We start from the raw sequence: 21,363 nt of genomic DNA, 5'->3' as shown, positions 1-21,363 counted from the left end.
TCAAATTTAGTTAGTCTGGAGAGCTGGACTAGGGAGAGAGCCTTTCTAGTTTTGAATGAGATTAGACAAACCTGTCTGACAGCACAGCAGTCTCAAGGGTATAGCCAAGAGAGATGTTTTTTCTTAAAAAAAATCTAAAAAAAGGCGAAACCAGGTTGAACAAAACATTTTGTCAATTTGTGTCAATACCAACAAAGTGTTTTGGTCAAAACAGTTTCCCAAACTCCTGAAAAACTGCAAGCTTTCATTGAAATCTTTTCTAAATGCAATATTTTTACGCTTCATTTAGACACGGCTCTAGTTGAAAAATATCTCAGAATGTTTTGTTTGACTCAAAATAGATTTGGGTTGGGATTTTTTCTTTGGTTCACGAAAAACTCAGATTTGATTTTCAGTCAAGCCAAAACAACATGTTTTTCAAAACTCCCAGTGAACCAAAAAGTCATGTGCTCCCACTGCTCTGTTTGTGAGCTGGACTCAGAAGATCGTTTTGCAGCCATTTTAAATGGTTTTCATGAAGTTCACTCACAAGATTTCCCCCGAGATGATCAGAAAGTGGAAACAAGCCCACTGTGGTATTGGATCCTGTCAATGAACCTAGAGGTTCATTAAAGGTTGGGTTTGGATAGGATCTCCAAGCCAAATTCTCGTGTTTGGATCCAAATGGTTTTGAATTCTGAAATCTCAGGTTTCAGGCCATCCTTTCTGCTTTAAACTAAATAATATGAAAGCTAAATGGCATAAACATACTGCTCGGAAGGGGAAGGCAGGGAGCAACATAGAGGTTTCCAAAACCCAAGTCTCAGCTTTACCAGCACAGGTTTTGCTCTCCATCCCTGAGTTATATCAGGCGACTGCAGTCTTTTATCTTCACTGTATCCAGGCTATATCCAAATCAGCAGGTTCCCAAGGACTGAAACTAATGCTGCATGACAGTGCAGATCCGTTTCCTTCATTAAATTTACAACAGTGGTCTTCCTTTTTTTTTTTCTTTCCTTCTTTTTTCCCCTCATTTTTTTTCTTTTTTTTTTTTTGTAAATTCCTTTTAATCTCATCATGTTTCTTGTGCAAATGAAATGCCATAGCGAAGTTTTGGGTTTGTGACCGAAGGATAAAATTTGAAAAAAAAAAAAAAAATCTTAGTGTTGCTTTCAGAAAACCCATAATGCCCTGAGTGAAGGGAAAATTTGTCAGAAAATAAGATTTAAAGTTTTCCAAAAATGATCAGCAATATACTGTATCGGACTACAGTGTCACATCTTATTTCTGTGTTTTTCAATGGAGACCTTTAAAGATGAAATCAATCTTTCATTAAAAATATCCAGGGAAGTTGACTTTGCTTCCATTTTTGCTAATACCGTCCAACACAATAACACCCAAGAACACTTCTGGGATGGAGATATTTCCTTATGAAATCAGACCTGAATCCACCTCATTCAATATTGCCTCTGGTGCTGCCCATTCCAAGAGACTCTTTGGCTGTAAAAACTCCACAGTCAACATATATACAATAACCCTCACTTGCATTAGATCCCTTCTAATTAGAGAATGGCTTTAACCCTGAAGCAGTAGGTGTAGAATCCCTTCCAATAAAATGGGTTTAGTTATTCATTATGTGAGAAGAAAAACCAATAAAATTGTGCTGGGAGCCAGAATAGAGAATATTTTCTGTAAACTAGTTTTTGTATTTTTTTTTTTTTCTTTTATTGTTAGAAGAGGAAACTACTCACCTTTGCAAAAGTCTGACTTGCAGATGAGGGCACATAGAGAGAGCTTTACTGTTATTGCAGAGGATCAAAGTTATGCAAAGCATGTGACCTTTGCTGGCCTTGAGGCATGATGCCTTCTTTGCATATCCCTGAAATAGTCATGGTTTATTACTACAGTGTCGCTTCCTCTGTTTCTGTGGTTCATTCTGTGTGACAATTTATTGACAATACAAAAGGAGGGGTATAGCTTCCTGGTAGATCCATTCGTGCAAGTTGTACATACTGATGATGTGCATGCCCATCGTGCCATACTGATTGCAATGGCTGTCGCTAGCGTTTCTGGGCACTTCTCCTCTTCCCACACCATCACGTCTTCCTGCCTCACTGGTTTTTTCCCTCTAGGCTGATCTCCGCTCCAAAGACGACACTCTGACCCTGTCTCCCAGCAAGGACTTGCTGAGTGTGAGAAAGCCTTCGGTGGGGCGCACCCACTCCTTGCCAAATGACAGCTACATGTTCCAGCCGCCGTACTCCAGCCCCTGCCCTGCCTCCCTGGGCGAGAGGAATCCTGCACATCACAAGTCCCAGTCAGGTAAACATCTGCCAGCTGAGACAAGAGCAGGATGTTCCAACAGGTTTGCCCAGAGAAGCTGTGGCTGCCCCATCCCTGGAGGTGTTCAAGACCAGCCTGGATGGGGCTTTGAGCAACCTGGTCTGGTGGGAGGTGTCCCTGCCCAGGGCAGGGGGGTTGGAACTAGGTGATCTTCAAGGTCGCTTCCAACTCAAACCATTCTATGAATATAGCAGTGGCTGGGGTTTTCCAAGATATTGAGTACGAGGCAACAAATTGCCATCGGTTTCCAGTGAGGAGGTGTTGTCCACATCTGTGGAATGGCTTTGCAAAGACCCTCCACAACTTGCAAAGACTCTCCACAACTTACAAAGTCCAGGCTCTTAAAGATAACTCCTTTCCTTCAAATCTTTTGGCACTGTGACAGCGAGCAGTTGGCTTGGCTCAACACTGATTGCCCCCCTGCCTAGTTCCCCCAAGGGTTACAATCTGTACAGCCTGGGCTCCATCCCTCTCACCTGAGCTAGACATGGCCCCAGAGCAAAAATCCCAGGAGAAAAATATTTCCTCATGTCTGTTTTTTTGCAGCAGTACCTATTCTAGCGGGTTTTAGAAGCTCTATGTGGGAACATCTGTGAAAGAAGGGAAAATGGTGTCTCTAAATGCCTGTAAAATGAACATAAATGTGCTGAATGGAGAGAGATCTCAGTGTGAGATGAATGGAAAAATGAGAGAGTGTAGAATTGTCCTTCCAAGTGTGCGTGGTTGGGATATACGCCTCAGAGCTAAATTCAGAGATATTCTTAGATACAGCGTATTGCAGATGCCAGGGGCTCTCTCTCTACCTGCACCTCTCTCCCTGCACTTGCAGCTGCCTCCTGGTGCTTATCAGTGTGCCTTCATTTACTCTGGCTGCTAGGGGTTGCCTTCTGCTGGTGAGCATAGCTGTCTTTAATTCTTCTGTACATGCCATCATTTTAGACATTTGTCGCAGATAAGTCAGAGAAGTTTTTACAAGCGTTGTCATTTGAAAGCCTCTAAGCTGAGCATAATTTCGGCACTGTTCAGAATGGTAGGGAGATTTGAACAGATTAGAAAGATGATGTTGAAATTTGCATAGTAATAAGAATGTGGATGAATAGCGACTGTTGAACAGCAGAAAAAAAAAATGCGGACACAACGGAGGAAGATGAATCTGGAGTTGTGAGAAATCACTGCCTTAATACAACATTTTCAAGGTCAAGAGCTGTCCTTTGAAGAACCTGTTTGCACATAATGCAAAAGGTGCAGCTAAAATCCTGGTCAAGTCCCACTGAAGTCGATACAAAACTCCCAGAACCTTCAGTGGAGCCAGAATTTCTGATTCTCTGTAACAGCCAAGAAATTCTTTGGTCTTATAATCCCAAAAGAATCCCATTTGCTACAGAGACAGTTTCCAGTGCTTCATTTTTTGACCCTTAATCCGGATGCATTTGTCCTGTCTTGAACATAAACTTCATCAACTTGATCAAAAAGTGGGTAGTTTCTGAGTCCCTTCTTTCTTCAAGATTTCACTTCCCAGTTCCCAGCTTGGAGAACTGAATCACCCCATCTGAGAGCCCTGGCTTGGGGAGGGACAGGCATTGCACCCTTCTAAACCCACAGCAAATACTCTCCCACTGAGATGTAGGAGAAGTATTTTGGGAAGGTAAAGCTGATGTCTTATTCATAACCACATTAAGCAATTAAACCTTTTGTGTTTTTCTCCTGCTGGTGAAATTCCAATCGTCTTAAGCGGGCCAAAGTGCTCAGAGGTGGGTAAGGTGCCCAAATCTTGGCGTACGCATCGTTGTCCTGTTCCACCTACAATGTCACTGCTTTTCAGGGTGGGGGAAGTCACCCCTACCTGTTTACAGTTTGTAATATTATAAAGTGCTGTGAAGATAGCAAAAGGTGCCAGGCGCCTCTAATAAATCACCACAACTAAGCCATAATATTTCAAGCTGAGAAGGGTTTTGTTGTCAGAAACACTGGCACTTGCAGGAGGTATTTGTTTGAATACTCCTTCGTAATGGGGCTGTTGTTCTGGGAAAGATTCCAGGACAAATGAGATTCTCTGGGATGCGGTCCAGGTTAAATGAATTGTTTTGAAAAATGTTGAGCCTGGGGGGGAGGGGGGGGAAAGGGGGAGAGCATGCAGAGTTTCAAACCTTTTAGAAGAAGTAGCCAGCAACCACAAAGGGTCAGGGAGAGGCTGGAGAGTATGTATTGCCTTCTCCTGGGATGCTTTGTGAAACTCGCCTTGAAAGCTGCCAGGTGCCGTTCCCTTTCGCTTCATTTCCAGTGTTCATGCTGGTTTTGAGACCCCAGCAGTCGGTCTCTGCCTACACTCGGGTACAGAGACATCCTTTTCTAGAGTCTTTCAAAGCCAGCACCTTGCGGGGCCGAGACGAGTGGTTGCCTGCAAAGTTATTGTAGAAATCGCCCGTCCAGATGAACTTCTAGTTCATAATTTTCTGCTCTTAACAGGAGCTAGCCCCAGCTGTAACAGGGGAAAAGTCCAAGAAAAATGAAATAATAGACAATTTTGGAATAATTTATTAGTAGGTGGGAGTATTTTCCCAGTCATGGAGAGCTGCTTGCTGAATTCAGTAGTTTTGCCATGCCTGTCTGCTCCGAGGTGAAAAGGAGCAGTTTTCTCTGGCAGGTCACTGGGACAGGGACGCAGTCCCCAGAGGAACACGCCACATTTCTGTCTCTTCTCCCCCTTGCCAGGTTCAAAGGCATCGGTGCAGTCGCAGCCGGCGGACACCAGCTCTCTCCTGCAAATTCCAAAAGACCATTTCCACCACGTAAGAGGTCAGGAGCGCTGGGTGAGGGAGAGCAAACCCCAGGTCTCCCAGCACGTGCACTCTCCTTCTGCTGAACGGCTGCTCCGCAGGCAGGTAAGCAGACTTACCCTCACAAACCTGCTGAGGTTTTATACTGCCGTGTTTCCAGGTTAACCACGCTTTAAATTCAAGGAGGGATGGAGGGATTCACAGCGAACCCCCCAGAGAACTGTAATTCTCCTGCAGAAATAACAAAAAGGTTGATGAATTTTGAACTGAAAGCCATCCAGGAGTCTCCAAAGAATGCGCGTGATGAGCATCATCTCCTTTGGCAACGTGCCTAAATGTTCTCCACATTGTTAGCACTTTTTTTTTTTTTTTTTCAGTCCTCTTCATAAATGCAGCCAATTGCTCCCCAGGGGCTTGTTGGGGGTGAGGAACTAATTCTTAACTGCTGTGATTTTCTCAGTGCTTGAAAGGACACAGGGACTGCAGACTCCACCCCAGGCCACCCTTCCTCTGGCTCCTCTGGTTTCTCAAAAGGGAAAAACTGTTTAAAGGAAGCTGGATATCTCGTATGCAAAACCATCATGGAAAGCAGAATCTCCCGTGTGATTTTTAAAAGTTTGAGTATATGCAAAACAGAATACATTTTATTTTGCAACTGGTTTTATCTCTGATTTTTGCCTGGCATTGATTTAAATCCTGATTCAATCAAAGATCTAAGAGACCTAATCAAAGATTCCAGCCTGCTTGATTGGAAGCATAAGTTTAAATTTATCTTTTTTAGTAAAATACTTAAACTTGTGCTTCACTCCCACATTTTTAGGCATATTTCATTGTGCAGCTGGACCAGGACCAGAGGCGTGTCTGACTCTCAAACTACTTTCTTCAGTAGTTTCATGCCTGATTTTATATACACAAACTTGATCAGTTCTATTTTTTCGAAAGCAATTTCTTTCCTGCATGAAAATATTCCCATTTCTTTCATCTTTTAATCAACATTGACAAATTAGACAGTTGATTCATTAAACTCTAAAAATGAATGTGAAGTACCGAGGTTAACAATTACATTAGTCTGTAATACTAAATTGACATAAGAAATTCCTAGCATGTATTCGTTTGCACGGGGCTGGCCAGCTACCCCAGTCGCTGCTAATGGGGAAACTAATTGATGTCATGATTCCAGTTCATAACCACTCTCTCTCGCTTTCTAATGAATAACAGACCCATCCTTTTGAACTGATCTATCCAGAATAAATTACCATGTTAGCCATCTTCATCAGCCTAATTTTGTTCATATCTTTGAAGGCTGCTTTTTCTAAAACTTCTTGCATATTTAAGTTATTTTATTCCCCTCCCTCCTCCCTCTGCTCCTGCAGCGACATGAACATGCTCTTGGAGGGACATTTCAGAAAGGAAAAAGGGTTGGGACATTGAGTAGATATGGTCCATGGGCAGACAAGTCCCTCTGAAGATCAGTGAGGTACTGCCTTGAGCGTGCTCCTGAGGAGCAGGCAGCTCCCAATGCAGCTCAGGGGAGCAGTGAGGTTGTTCCTGGCAACAGGGCAGAATTGCTCTTACTGTTAATTGCAATCTAGATGGCCAGACACTGTGAAAGTTAGTCCTTAAAAGAGGCAAAATTCTCATTACACCCCCAGCACTTTTGCTTGCTCAGGTAACTCTCTGCTTGGTTTCTTTTATAGCCACCGCTGATTTGTGACTAGCACATCACAACGGCCCAACTAGCACAGCCTTTTGGTTTGTAGTACCCATTTCTCCTTATTGTTACCTATACTGCATGTATAATTCTGATTTGTTTTCTTTTTTTTCTTTTCTTTCTTTCTTTCCTTTCCCTTCCCCCTTGTCCCCTCTCCTATCCTAAATTTGTGCGTAGATAAATCTTGTCCACCACATACCTGGTCCGTGCACTTTCCTCCATCATTAAAACCTGTGTGTTTAACCTCCCTCCCCCTTCAGAGCGCTGGAGAGCGGACACACTCCCCACAGTAACGTGCAGTTTAGACTCTGGAAAGTTTGACAATTAGCAATGCACTTGCAGATGAAGATGCGTGGATCAGACGCTCTGAGAGGACATTTCCTGCTGGGGAACACGCTCCTTGGCAGTGCATTGCACAAAAGCTTTTCTCCAGGGGAATTCCACCTGAAATTAAAACGATATTGATTTTCTGGTTCCAGGACTGTGTATCCAAGGTGTAGCCCGTACCAAGCTGTGGCTACTAAAGGTGTAGACCCCAATGGGATGGCAGAGGGTCCTTTTCTTTTGAAACAAACCAGTAAAACGTTTGTACAAACAGTTACTGCTAACAACTACCAAAGATGCCTGTATCATAGGGACTGAAAGAGCTGGTGGTGACTAATATTGTCATTGTGTGCAACACAGGTTGGTGTACAAGCAAAAGTAATGACAATAGTTACTTTTTGCTTCTGTATTCTACTTTTTTTTGTGGTCTGTGTCTCTTCTCAGGGTAGGAACATGATTTCTTCTCCCAGACACCCACTAAAACTATTGGCATGGAGGAGACCAGAGTTAGCTCCACGCTTGGCTGTGGTCAGTTGCCAGTATTATGCTGTAAAATTTTAATTAGAAAGGATTCACCAGCGTTGGACAAAATCATTTGCCATATTAAATATTCTCTCAACTCTCAGAGGCGCCAAAGGGAGCCCAATGTGCAGATGTAGCAATACCCTCTTGTGTTTCTGCGCGCACACATGTGCATACTGCAGCTGATGAGAGCTTTGCCTGAATAGAGATCGTTTGGCTCAAACGATCCTTGCGGGACAATTTTTATATAAATTCTAAGATCGTTTTGGGGCGGTTCATCACAAAAGCATTCCTCAGTATGAGGAATTTCATCTCCTTACGCTTCTCTAAAGGACTGAGACCAGCTGTACACATTTCTTCCAAATTTCTCTGTGAAGTTTTTAATCGTTAAGATCATTTAAGAGTCTTCTCAAACTGAGACTCTGCCTTTAAGGGCCAGTTGATGTGGCTGATTTATAAACCCTTTTGACAAGGGATGCAGCGCAGTGAAAAGACAAAGCCTTCAACACATGCCATGGGTTTTCCCTGCCAGCAGGCACTGATGCTGCATAGGGCTCTGGACAGCCAAGGCAAAATTTGCCTTAGGAGGCCTGAACTCAAGCGTCAGAATAAGTTGAAATAATTACAGATTATTATTATTAGTCCAGCTTTTCCAGCTCCCCTGCCGTAAGATGGTGCAGAGTCGTGACTCCAGGCTGGGGACCCCAGCCAGGGACAGGCTGTTGCCCTGATGCTGGCGCAGAGCGTGGTTGCTCTGGTGTTGCTGGCTCTGGGGATCCTGCTCCATGCCCTCAGCATCACCCGAGCTAGAGAAGGGAACACGCAGGCTCACTTGCACATCTTCCCTCTTCTACTCCTACCTGGGCTGCTAAAACTACAAAGGGCTTTGCTGTAGACCCCCATCCTTTGCGTAACAAGAACGTGCCCAAGGTTGAGCGGGGGAATTCTGTTTTGGCAGCCCTGCATCCTTAGAGGAGAAAGATAAAGGTCAACCATTTATGAAGAATGAAGGGTCAAATCCTGCTGTCACTTACACAGCGACAAACCCCCAGAGCACTGGGGAATTGCTAGAACCCACGAGGCAGGTTGAGTTATAGGAGTCAGTGGGTCTGTGCTGAGGTGTCTCAGCAGAGTTGAGTGCCCTGTAAACGTTGTGCCTTGCTTGTACTAACCTTTGTTTGGTCTGTCTCTCTCATCTGGCAACTCCCCTCCTCCCCAATCCCTTTGCGCTCCGACACAGATGGCTATACGGAACGACTCTTTGGATAGCAAGGAGAATCTCCACACCGAGGTGAGTGAACTCTCTGACCCAAATGTCCCCGCTGTGCCCAAGGAGGAGTCATCCGTGGCTCTGACGCCCTCAGAAGCTCAAGAGTTGGCTGCATGGAGCCGGGCGAGCGTTCATACGCAGCAGCATTCCCGCAATCAGTATAATATTTCAAAGCAGGCACCGGCATCGTGTGCTTGTGCAGACTCGTATCAGGAGACACCTGGAGATTCAATGGACCAAGAAGTATCTGAAATAAACAGCTCCTCGGAGCCTTTCACTTCAGAAACTTGTACAGCCTCGAGTGCCTGTTCAGAGGTTCAGCCCCTCTCTCCTAAGAGGAACATAGGCAATACCGGCAACGTTACATTGAAGGACCTGAAGAAATACCACAGTGTAGACACCCAGGGTCTTCTAAAAAAGCCGCCCTCGTGGTTAGATGATCAAAGGAGACATTCAATAGAAATTTGTTCAATGGAAAACAGCCCTCAGCACCATTCCACATCTAGCTCTTCTGGCTTCATAAGTCAGGTGGTAAGTGAAATGGAAGGCTTGCAAGGAACGCGGCAGAAGAAAAAACTGAGCCCTCCGTGTATATCTATAGACCCACCCGATGGACAGAGTTTACTACCTAGAGGACCTCACAGCATCTCACCTGCCAGTGGAGACATTTGCTTGAGACGGCGTGCTCCATCTTGTGAGTCCAAGGATTCGATGGATATAGGGGATTCGTTGCTTCCAGACAGTATGTCAACATCTCCTACCCCAAAGAAAGACTTGTTGACACTTCCTAGCTTTTCCTTTGATCAAACGGAAACGGACCCCTGAGTTACTTTTCTGTTGGTGCCAAATGTTTTCATCCTTTCATGTAATAGAAAACAAAAAAAAAAATTAAAAAACTCTGTATTCCAAAATGGCACTGGGTAAAAAATTTCCAAAGAAAGATTAAAGAACCAGCTGGTTAAAAGAGTGGTTAACCTATATCACGCTTACTTAAGCATATGTTCTGCTTAGGTAAAAGCAATACAATGTGCAGAATCTATATGTATATTATATTTTATTAAATTAATTGAATCTAGTATTGCGGGATGTAGTACATTTTGTGACTAAAGACTCGTTTAATTTTCTTCTATTTTATGTATCTCAGAATATTTCTGAGATAAAGTTGGTTTTTATGAATATTTTAACCTAAAAAAATATATATTTAATCCCTTCTCTTTTTTGTTTTGTTTGGGTTTCATTTTGTTTTGCAAAGCACAAAATGTAGCCAATTAGTGCATTACAGAGGAAATGTATCCCACAGTCAGCAGTAAATAAGGATTATTTAATGTAATTTATTTTTCCCCTTGGACTTCAATGATATTCTGGGAAAAAAAAAAAGATTGTTTGGGTAGTATAAAAATGCAGTGACAGTTTTTTAACAAAATGATATTCCAGTCTTGCATAAAATCGACATCCAGAGTAAAAGCAAGTGCACAAACCCAGGAAGGTACCACATGCTGATGAGATGCCTGGAAATGGTGAATGTAGAGCCATTTCACTGTACATGGTACTGACCTACGAGAGGCTGCTCTAGATCATCCACTGGCGACTCACAAAATCATGTCAAAAACGGATAATTTTCGTACGTGCCTAGGTAGGAAACTGAGGCAAGAAAAGCCCGTTGGTCACTTCTGAGATGTTCTTCCAGGGTCTGTGAGACAGACTTGTTTCTTTTGCTGAGTTTTGCCCCTCTTTGCAGCGGGGCTGCTCCTCTCTGCACCCCGCGGGAAGGGGAGCAAGGCCCCGGTGAGGATGTGCAGGGGGTGGATTCCGTGCGGAGCGGCCGCAGCGCTGGCCTTAAGCACATGGTTAAAGTTAAAGTCTTGCTTAAACTGCCTTGAGGTTGATCGTATTTAAGCAGTTCTTTAAAATTAAAATCAGATGCTTACGTGTTCGACAGAATCGAGGCCTACTGCAAGTTATTTTATGGAATATACAAAATCTGTAGGTATGGAAATGGCTGTTGGTTTTCAGTGTAGAAAGTCAGGTTTTTTGCTATCACTGCTAGAGTTAATTTACATGACCCTGACTGTAGTTTTATTTCCAGTCTCTCAAAAGCCTTAAGCAGCAACGTCATGATAAAACCAGAATTCATGTCCTTACTTTATAACATGTCCTTAATGTCAGTCATCTCAGAAATTAACTGTTTACTTCCATGCTAACACCCTCTGCAAAAAGCAATCTGAAACTGGACAGCACAGCCCCAAAATCCCGACAGGTTGGCCCCGTTCGACACCTCCCGCTCTTCACAGGACTGATGGAAACCAGGCATTAACTTCACCCAACCTCCACGAAATCACATTAAGATGTAGGCCAAGTCAGACTCCGCAGGCATGGTCTGAAGTGTGTGAATAGTCACGGGGTTAAAAACCACGTACATGGATAAGGCTTTGCTGGATCGTGTCTTTAAACCAGCGCAAGCAAGAGGAGGATTTGTGCTAATTCTGTCAGTCGGGAGTTTGTAACTTTTTGAGAGCTACTGATCTTTTCAAATCACTACAACATGTTGATGTACAGCCTTTTATCCATTCAGAGATTAGCCTGCTACGACTACATGTATCTGCATTAGCTTCAAGTATATATACAAGAAGAAGACGCTGTTTATACCTAACAGCCCACGTGAGGTCTTAAGCTCCTTTATTTTCACTTGAGGATGGTTACTCCATAAACAATCCCTATTGATTTACATGTCCCGGAGAAATGTAAGGGCTTTCAGCGGGAAGTCAGGCAATCAGTGTATTTGAAGTAGGAGGATTAACATTCTGTACTATTTACTGCAGTTAGATTAATTCTTGGCTGGGACATTTTTCCCCTCTTCAACAGGGGCCCATACGGAGACCGCTCTCTTTGATATGCCAGTCCAAATCCAGAGTTAAGCCCGTTTAAAGCAATGATTTCAAACAAACCTTTCATCAGTTCTTCCCCCAGATCATATTTAAGGAAATAATAAAATTACAGTGTATTAAGCCGGAGAAATATTCTTAATCCCTTTTTGGTTTTACACTCATAATGAGCCTTAGATTTTCCTTTCACTTGTACTAAATAATTCGGGACAATAGCTGGGCCACTAAAATTGCCAACCTTGGTTCCTTAATGATTAGGAGTATGTTTGTATAGCTGGAATGATACTACTCATACAGTTCCTTCCCTACAAAAAAAAAAAAAATAAAGGGAGTTTTTAGCTTGAAATCATGGCACAAAACATTGGTGTGATGTTAATCCAAATGCTCAACTGCAAATGTAACAGAAAACCTAAAGGCTCTTCTGTTTTCAGTACTTGAGGTTTTGCCCACTGACAAGGTTTGTGGAAGTAATAAAAAGTTTACATCATACGTGACTATTGAGTAAAGACTAGCTAGTAAAAAATACTCTATGATGATGCATTCAGGAAATGAAATCCATGTAAGATAGTTTGTTTTCTAAAGTGGATAAGTTTTTTCTAGATGCCCTTTTGAACAACAAATACAAATGTACTGCAGTGCGTGCAATAATCTTAAGATAATTTTAAATACCTTTGGGGGGGGTTTTATAGAATTTGACTTTTTTTAAACAAAATGTACAAAATCCACAGGAATTCTGTAGAATGGTTATGTTGATAGAATTTTTTATATTTTTGTAGAAATCTATAGAGAAATTGTTAAAAGTCCGCGTAGCATCTTGGGAACAGAAGCAGCTCTTATCTACGAGTTTTCTTTTCATAAACCTGGAGCCAGGCCTGCTGTATCCCAACCCGTAGAGCCTAGTTTCAGAGCCTGCATCCAGGTGGCATTTAGGAGTAAGCAGCTAAGCTCAAGTTCCACGATATTGCAGTGCTATTACTGTTGGAGAACTGTACCCGCGTAAAACACCTACCCCCGAAACTCAGCCCCTGTCGATGGTGAAGTAGTCGCATGGCTATCCAGTTCATTCAAGCACACCAGCACTTTACTACTGTGGATTTACTGTATATAGGTGGGAGGAGGGTATTCTGCTATTGCCAGTCTGACACATGGGGACAGAGTGATCGCAGACGTGTCTGGAAAACTGTAAATTCCATTCTTGCAGCCCCTCGCACATAGAACTAATTTTTTTCATAGCTGGGTTACAGGCCGTTTATACTGTAGATATTTTGGAGGAGGGCAAAGAAAACACTGTTTTTGACTTCTGTGGATTGCACTCAGCACAAGGTGTGTTCAAGGAAAAAAAAAAAAAAAAAGGAAAAAAAAAAAACCAAACAACCAGAAAACAAAAGTGTTACCATTGTAAATTAGGCTATGCCCCAGTCTCCCCTTTTCTGCCCCTTTGGCTATAATAACCCATGTACACTATTACACAAGGTGACTAGAGTAGGCACAGTACCATTGCAATGTCCGTAACAACCTAGTATATATTATAGAACTTTGTATTTAATAGTTAATATATTGTTATACTGTATCAGGTATATAGGCCAAAACAAGGTCTTTTGGTCAGGGCAACAAAAGGTGGTATTCATGGGGAAAAAATGGGTTAAAATGTTCCTTTTTAAAAAAAGAAAAAAGACAAAAAATGAGTGTAAATCTTTACAAATGACAAAAACAAATGTGTCCTATTAAAAGCTTTTGAAAAGAAAACAACTGTGCGCTTCCCTTTTTTTTTTTTTGTTGTTGTTGTTGTTGCTGATGATAATCTGTATCATTCAGGGCGGTCAGATCTTTGGTCATGTTTTAATTACGAACAGTTGGAGTAGGTATTGTATAGCAGCGGCCGGGGCTGGGGGGAAGTTGAAAGAAAGATTGTGCAACACACTCCTTTTGTGAAGCAACCCGGGGGTGACACGGCCAGCCAGTCTGGCCCAGGGCATGCTGGTTTACCAAGGAGACCATCAGCTGGGCTTCTGTGATCGCACCCCATTGGCAGGGGACAGCTTGGCAAAGTCGCTGAACGTGGCAGAGGCCACCAGGACTGCGATGGAGAGAGCTGCAGCCAAAAGGGGAGATAGGAATTAGAAGGGGAAGATTTAATTGGTCCATGATAACACGTCGCTGGGAAGAGGAAGATGCTGGGCTTCTCCACACATTCACAACTTTAGGATTTCCAGCCTGGAGTACAGCAGGGTCTTCTCCATCACCTCTGTGGTCTTTTAGCTCCTTGCAAAGAGGAGTTGGTGGGGGCGGCACCTCCCTGGGAGCTACAGACTGCGTGTGCCAGGGGCTCGGGCTCCAGGTGCTGCTTAGGTACCACAAGAAACATGTGAACCTAAACTCCTTGGGGGTCTTTAGTGAATGAGTTGTTTAGCTCCTAATGTGAAGTCTCCCCTCCTCTGTGGAGCAGCCATTAGAGGGAAGAACCAGGCACTCGGGCACTCTGCAGCCCTGCTTCTCACTTTGGCTTGAATGACTTGATGATTGCTCTGCAGGAGGGACCCTAAACGGACATCCAGAGTGGTTATGTTGTCTAGAGGGTGTTTTGATAAAGGCCCTCTCATATTCATCTCTAAGTAGAAAACAGCAGGAAGGAAGTTAGCCCTTAAACAGAAAGAAAATGTGGATCTGTGCAAAATCACGTTCAAAATCCTATGCAAATCCAGGCAGAGCAGGACTCCAGAGGTGAGCTCTGTAGGGAATCTGTGCTGTCCAGGCTGCGGGGCCAACCCCACCAGGTTGAAACCCCTGAAGTGTCTTTCCAGCCCTCAGATGCTGGAGGATCCACGTGACATTAAGGTAAGCCAGGCTGAGCCAAGAAAGCAGAGCATTTCACAGGTTCAAGCACTTCACACCTCTCCACACACAGGTGAGTTCAGCCCTGGGAATTCCTTATAAGGGATGGCAAATCCCCCCATTTCCAGTGCTGGATTTTGGAGAAGATTGGGAGGGGGGTTGTTTTTCTGCTCTGTTTTGTGAGTGTTCCTGCATGAAGCTCTTTTGCTGAGCTTTTTTTTTGTGGTTTTTGGAAGGCTCCCACCCAGGCTGGTTGCTCGCTCTCAGCTTGCCAGACCTTGGGCATGGCACTCTGTTACTCTGCTCGGTAAGTAATTTGGATGGCACATGAAACTGGATTGGTTTTTGTGTAATGGTAGCTGCATATAGCAGAGTAGCACTTCAAATTTAATTTGTTTCTGGCTTAGATGAGGCATTTAGGTGAACTTGGCCAACTGTCCTGCTTGCTGGGGAGCAGTGCCCCATCAGAAGAGCTGTGTGTGCAACACATCCCTTGGCCAGAGCTCTTCAAAACCCTCCAAGTGGCTGCATAAGGAATAGGAAAAGCCTGTTTGTGCCTTCTGTATTTCAGGTGCTCCAGAGATAATGAACTGAGACACATCAACAAGTCTTAAATGGGACCGGTAGTAGACTACACACACACACCCCCCCACCCCACCCCCCCCAAAAAAATAAGGTAGGAAAAAGCAATTTAAAGAAACATGCCTGGCTTCCTTTTACTGCCACCAGCACCGTGTAAAGGACCGGCTGTGATCAGCTCTGAAGGGGTGAGGATCCCGCGGATTAAAGGGTTAAGGCCAGTAAAGTTTTGGAGGGACAGAGCTCTGAATTGAGTTGCCCAGAGGTGGGTGAGGGTCACCAGCCCTTGGCAAGCCATGGCCACTGCCGGCAGTGCCGGTGCCGCACCTGCGCAGCGTTTTGCTACCATCTAGTGGGCTTGGGGTAGGGAGCGGGCTGGGGCGAGCTGCTCGCCGGGTTACTAGCCACCGGGGAAGTGTGTACCAAGGACCCTCCGGAGCAGCTCTGCCAGCCCAGGGAGGGCTCTGCTTCCCAGCTGAGTGTGGCAGAACCAGCGCAGGATTGGACGTGGGGGTGGGTGTTGAGCAGGACAGAGCCTGGAGAAACCAGGTCTTGGGGTTGCACATCCTGCTTTCAAATGCCTAATGGCCTTAACAACCACCAGCAAAAGTTTTTAAGGGAATTTTACCTCAGTCCAGACAACCAGGGGTGTTGGACTGATATTTTTTTTTTTTTTAACCCCAAATCCCTACTGCTTCAGGGCTGTAGGTGCAGGAGAAGTCTTTGAGCTCAGAGGATGCCCAGGGAGATGGTTGAGTCACCATCCCTGGCTGTGTTTAAGAACCATTTAGATGTGGTGTTGGGGGATATGGTGTAGGGGAGAACTTTAGAGTAGGGTAGATGGTTGGACTTGATGATCCTGAGGGTCTCTTCCAGCCTTGATAATTCTGTGATTCTGCGGGAATTTTCAGCCCCTGAATGTATAAAAATCTCTTCCTAAAGTGGGAGGAGAGGAAGGATTTTTCCCTGATTCAGGAGCATCGTGCCAGCCGGTGGAGCCCCACAGCAGAGACGCGCATCACTCTCTGCTTTGGGAGCTGCTTGAAGCCAGGAATATCAGGTGGCATCTTCCCTCCCCAGCAGCACGGCTGGGCTTCTGCAAAGAGCTGGGAGACAACAGCCCCTCCAGGGACAGTCCTTGGGCTGTCTAGCGTCTCTGAGGCTCTGTTCAGCACCTGCGGGGCTTGTTTGTTCCTCCACATCCTTGTGCTTCCTTTTAAGCACGTGTAAAACATACAGCCCTCCCTGTGTGTTCCAGTCCCCTACGGGCTGGGCACTCACACTGGTTACGATACACCCACAGCCTGTGAGCCCAGATGGGGTGTTCGACCTCCACCTGGCCCAGTGTGGGAGGAGGACAACCGAGCAGGCCTTGTGCCATCTTGGGTGGCTTCTGCCGGGGCGCGGGCTGGGTGCTTGTCACTAGATGGCAATGCCATGAAGTGGTTCAGCTGAGATACCTGTGGGCGTTAGTTCAGGCTGCACCTGAGGTTCCCCCCTAACCTGCTCTTTCTGTTTGGGTTGGCGTGGTCTTCAGCCTCATCAGCAAAAGCCGTTGCCTCACTGGCATTTTCCCGTTTGAGGATGTCTGGACTTTAAGGTGGTTTTTTTACACGTTGTATTCAGTGCTTTGGGTATGTTTACAACACATCCTATAATCCTGCAGCATCCTCTGGCATTTTCTATTATTGCTTGAGTCACTGGATGCTATAATTGGCAGGCTTTCAAAGGTCCTGAATAGATTATCTTTCCATATCTATTTAATACTCTAAATAATGCAACCAAAGACCCCTGCAGCTCCAGCTGGGAAATGAAAAGGATGGTTAAACCACTTAATTACTTACTGTGCTAACAATTATTTTATGGAAACAGAAAGCAGAATCCAGCTGTTCTGGGGGAAAAGCAGGAAGAGGTTAATATTGGAGTCATTCTACAAAGAAAAGATACTGCAGTGGACAGCATGTGCTGTGCTGACGCCTGTGAAGATGGCACAGAATTGCTCTGCTGGGTGCCACCAGCTCAGCGTGGCCAAGGGCTGGTGACAACTCCTCGTTCATTCAAAAAAAAGCAGGACCCAGCATTTGCAGCGAGATTCCTGCAAACACCATGAATTCTGTGAGCCCGTGTCTGCAGTGAAATCCTCAACAGTTCCAGCCCATTAAAACTAGAAGGGGCTCATGGGGTGGCCGAGTTGGCAGGGGAGAGGATAAGCTGTGACAACTGGGGACTGAAGTAGGACAGTTTGAGTCTTAGCCCCAGAAGGCCCCTGTGCCACATGCTGCTTGTCTGTGGTTGTTTGTCCATCACTCTAAGCTCCTTCTGCAGCTAAACCGCCCACAGGCTGGGGTGTGTTACACCTGCCACGGCTTCCATCAACCTCTGCAGGCACCTGAGAGCGTGTTTGTGGCATTATCTGTGAGGTGAGAGAGAGAGAGACACCCTGTGCATTCCGAGTTTGGCTGTTCACAGCTGGAGCAGCTCCAGGATCACGTTGGGGTGATCTGGGTGGGTTTTGGTACGTCTAGATTCTTCCTGCTCATGGCTCTCGGAACGAAACACCGGAGCGCTCATGTAAGCGGGAAGGCAGTATTACACTCAGCGTCCTGGAGGAGTCACACGCACACCATTTTCTCCTCTTGCAGAGCCCTGATGCACTGGGTGGACCCACCTCACTCCACAGTGACCAGAACGACTCTGTAGTGCAGCTTCAGGCCCAACACGGTGCGTTTCCAACCTCCCTGAGCTGGCTTTCCCGGGAACTGCTGCCTCTGTTCTTCCAGCCAGGGGGATCTTGCCTCCCGCTCCCTGCCTACAAAGCCGATATATGCCCAAAAGCAGAGTTGCCATTAAAAACTGGGGCTGCAAATTCCCAGCCCACTCCCTCATCTGTTTTACCGTGGGACTTCTAAAAGTGCTCATTGTGCTTTCCAGAAATGAGGAAATCAAAGATACATCCTTTCCTGCAAGAGGAGAGATGCATGCTATATGCAAGCCCATTGACCGTTTGAGAAGAAGAAACCCGACATCTGCTGCTACTCATGCAGTGTTGACTTTAAGCAGAGTTTGTTACAGGTCCACATACAACATGTGTTAAAACAAGGCGTTATCCCCTTTCTTATAAACTAAATGTATAGGGCCTTGCTGCAAATGCTACTTTGGCAGCCTCTTTTTCTTACCATCTGTAAAATGTGACACCTCTGTGGGTCTCAAAGGAAGCTGAGCCTCTGCTGTTCCAAGCAGAGAAAGGAGGTGATATTTATAGTCAACTAACCATAAAACTGTGATTTCCAGAGCTCCACACACTCAAGGCCTCCCCAGCCCTCAACTCTAAATGTCCTTCTTTATACGGATTTCTTCAGGAGTCGGTCACACTTCATTTTCCTTTTAGTGCTCTGCAACTCAGCATGAGGTGCGACATGAAAAGGAGCCTGCCTCATAGCTGGCACGGTGCTTACACAAACAGCTTCCCTCTCACGTTCCCTCCTGTCCTGCCCTGGTTGATAGCTAACCTGCTGCTGCCTGGCCCTGGGTGTGCCTCGTAGGCGCTTCATGATCGCCCTGGCTTGACCTGCTCTGTGTGTTAGCAGGTGAAAAGTCCTTTTACCCTGTAGCTGGCATGGAAAAGAGGATGCAAATACATTACTGAATGAACCCACATCAGATCTTGCCACTCCCCGGAATAAATGTCCGGTGAGAACAGGTGAGTTCATGAACTCCTCAGCACTCGTACCGAAAGTGCCATTTCGTTTTCCTGCACAGCCTGCCTGGATCTGGGGGAATGCCACAGGAGTAATGACAAGTTTGAGGTACATCCATCTTCCCTCCCCTCATCAAAAGGGAACAGGACCAAAGTGAGCTGCCTGAGATAGTGCTTCAGGCTCTGCTTTGCACCAGGTTCAGCAAAATCCTTTACCGTGGCCCTTCCCAGGAGCTTTTAAGCTTATCCCCCCCTCCCTCCCCCCCGCCTTGGCTGTCTGAGACTTTAATATTCCTGCCTTTGATTTTTTTCTCTCTGCTAGTGTGTTTTGCCAGACAGCACCTGGAAGTCAGTAATCACCCAGCAAAGTCACTGCAAGTCAGCAGGGTCTGCTGTGAGGTCAAGGCTGGCTGCCTGGTGGCTCTCCTCGAGCTCGTGGTAGGGCATGCAGGGGGAGCTGGCACCCCAGTTGGCACCCACCCACCAGTACCATCCCTCTTTAAGGCTACGGAAGGTAGAAGCTGCTCACCATGAAGTAGGAACATAAGAAAAAGGCTCAGGGAAATACCCTAATACAGGGCCTTCCTCCATGGATACGGTGGAACAATTCCACTCAAGTCAATAATTTAATCAGGGATTAATTTCCATTGCACATGTCAATGGAACTGTGCAGTTCACTGATAAAATAAACCTCTCCCCTCCTGTACACACAGGCTACGGCAGCTGTTTGTGAGGTCCCTCTGTACCTGTGAAACCTTATAATGCCAAAGCTGGTCTTAATTTAGGGCATGGTCTCAAACTGCACCAAGTTTTGCTCCTTGGTGCAAGAAACACAGAGGTGCATGTTTGTGTGTCAAAAGAGCTCAAATTCTCACTATTTCTCTTGGACCAACTGCTCTTGCAGGTTGTTGCAGGAAATGAGGTATAAAGAGCCATAAAGGAGTAAATCCCAGCTATTACTGACTTCTTAAAACTTTTGTTGTGGTGCAATTCCACTGAACAAAAGTTTTGATGTAAGACTTGTGAAGACAAACTGCAATGCCCTTAGAAGATCTCCTCATTCACCCACTTGGCTAGGGCTCCTCTAGTATTTCCTTGAGAGGATTGTAACATGATCGTGCTGATTAGCCTAGAACAGATAGAGATGTCAAATCGTGTAGGCAATCACCTGAGAACCTTATCTTGGGCAAGATCCTATCTTCCCACAGTACTAAGAACTGTGTCCCTTTAGCCAGATCATAGTAACAAATTCTCAGCATTGTTTTTGGGAAGCACATGGCTTTCTCTGACAGCACTGAGTGGGTACCACCCCTAGCATCTTCACTGGTCTTCATGAAAGATTAGCAGAATACGTTTTCTTTAGGGATGAAATATTTTTGGGATGCAGCAATGCTGTGCCACTTATCTCTCTGTTCTGTTCTGGTGAGCATTTTTGACAACACTCTTCTGGCTGATGGTTCCTCACTTTCCAGCAAGGAAGGAAACCCAAACTCTTAAAATATTTAAGTAGATTTGTGGCAGAAGGGTGCTTTGCGTGAGATGGTGTTATTGAACCAGATGCTACAGCAAGTGGGTGGACAAACAGCAGGTGCTGGAAGGTCAATAATGCTGTAGGAGAAGTCCTGCCCAAGAGGAAAGCAAACAATGCTTCTGCATCATGCGGAGGTGAAATCCAGATTGTGTCCAAGGTGCTACACTACAGAATCTATTAGTTACCCATATAAGTGAAATTTATTGACTGAAAGCTTTTGAAAATAGATCCAGGCCACTGGTTTATCCACGTATGTACAGCGGAAGCAATCAGCATGAAGGAAGAGGCTGCAGATGGATGGATAAGAGATGTGACGCTGGTTTCACTCCCGCTGAGGCAACCACACCGCTCTGAAGGGGAGATGACAGGCGCCTCCAAGATGTGAACATTAGCCTGAGTGGTCTGGATGGATGGACACAGCCCCGGACCCCTGGGTGACCATCCCTCAGCCAGGTGGTCCTTGAGCACCAAGGTCACCACCTTCTGAGAGCAGGGGTCTGGCTGTCCCAGCAGGTCACACTGCCCAGGGGAAATCTTTTCCTGGGGGCTCAGTCCTCCCACAAGGTGGTCACCTTTGAAAAGTGAGAAGCCACATCTTGTGTGGTGCCCAGGCCTTAGGGGCCAGAGGAGGGCTGTGGCAGCCCCTCTCCTTCCCTGTGACACCAGCCGGGGGATCTGCCACAGTGGGGCCGGGGCCTGCCCCGCTGGCTGAGGGGAGCCTCGGACCTTCTGGCGGCCGCCCCGCCGCCTTGAGGAGGCCTAGCCAAGGCGAAGCGGCCCCGGTCGGCGCCCCGCGGCCTGAGGGGGCGACTGCAGAGGGGCGGCGGCCTCGGCGCCTCCCGCCGCCGGCGGGGAGGGGAGGGGAGCGGAGGGCGGGACGGGCCGCGCCGGGCCCCGCTCCTCCCCGCCCCCGGCC

General features: G+C 45.8%; 1 protein-coding gene across 9 annotated transcripts in view; it reads left to right on the top strand.

Moving 5' to 3' along the window:
* CACNA1G (calcium channel, voltage-dependent, T type, alpha 1G subunit) overlaps positions 1-13,174 on the top strand; it is a 107,896-nt gene extending 94,722 nt beyond the window's left edge. For all 9 annotated transcript variants that reach the window (XM_014952049.1, XM_014952057.1, XM_014952017.1 and 6 more), the window contains 3 exons: positions 2,112-2,301; positions 5,035-5,204; positions 8,897-13,174. In XM_014952049.1, the coding sequence (XP_014807535.1) occupies positions 2,112-2,301; positions 5,035-5,204; positions 8,897-9,751 (1,215 nt within the window). In that variant the 3' untranslated portion in view covers positions 9,752-13,174. The remainder of the gene's footprint in view (positions 1-2,111; positions 2,302-5,034; positions 5,205-8,896) is intronic.
* The last annotated feature ends 8,189 nt before the right edge of the window (positions 13,175-21,363 follow it).

The sequence above is a fragment of the Calidris pugnax genome, unplaced genomic scaffold (genome assembly GCF_001431845.1).
Source record: "Calidris pugnax isolate Ruff unplaced genomic scaffold, ASM143184v1 scaffold9, whole genome shotgun sequence".
In the NCBI taxonomy this organism is placed as follows: Eukaryota; Metazoa; Chordata; class Aves; order Charadriiformes; family Scolopacidae; genus Calidris; species Calidris pugnax.
This window is presented reverse-complemented; position numbering and strand designations above follow the sequence as displayed.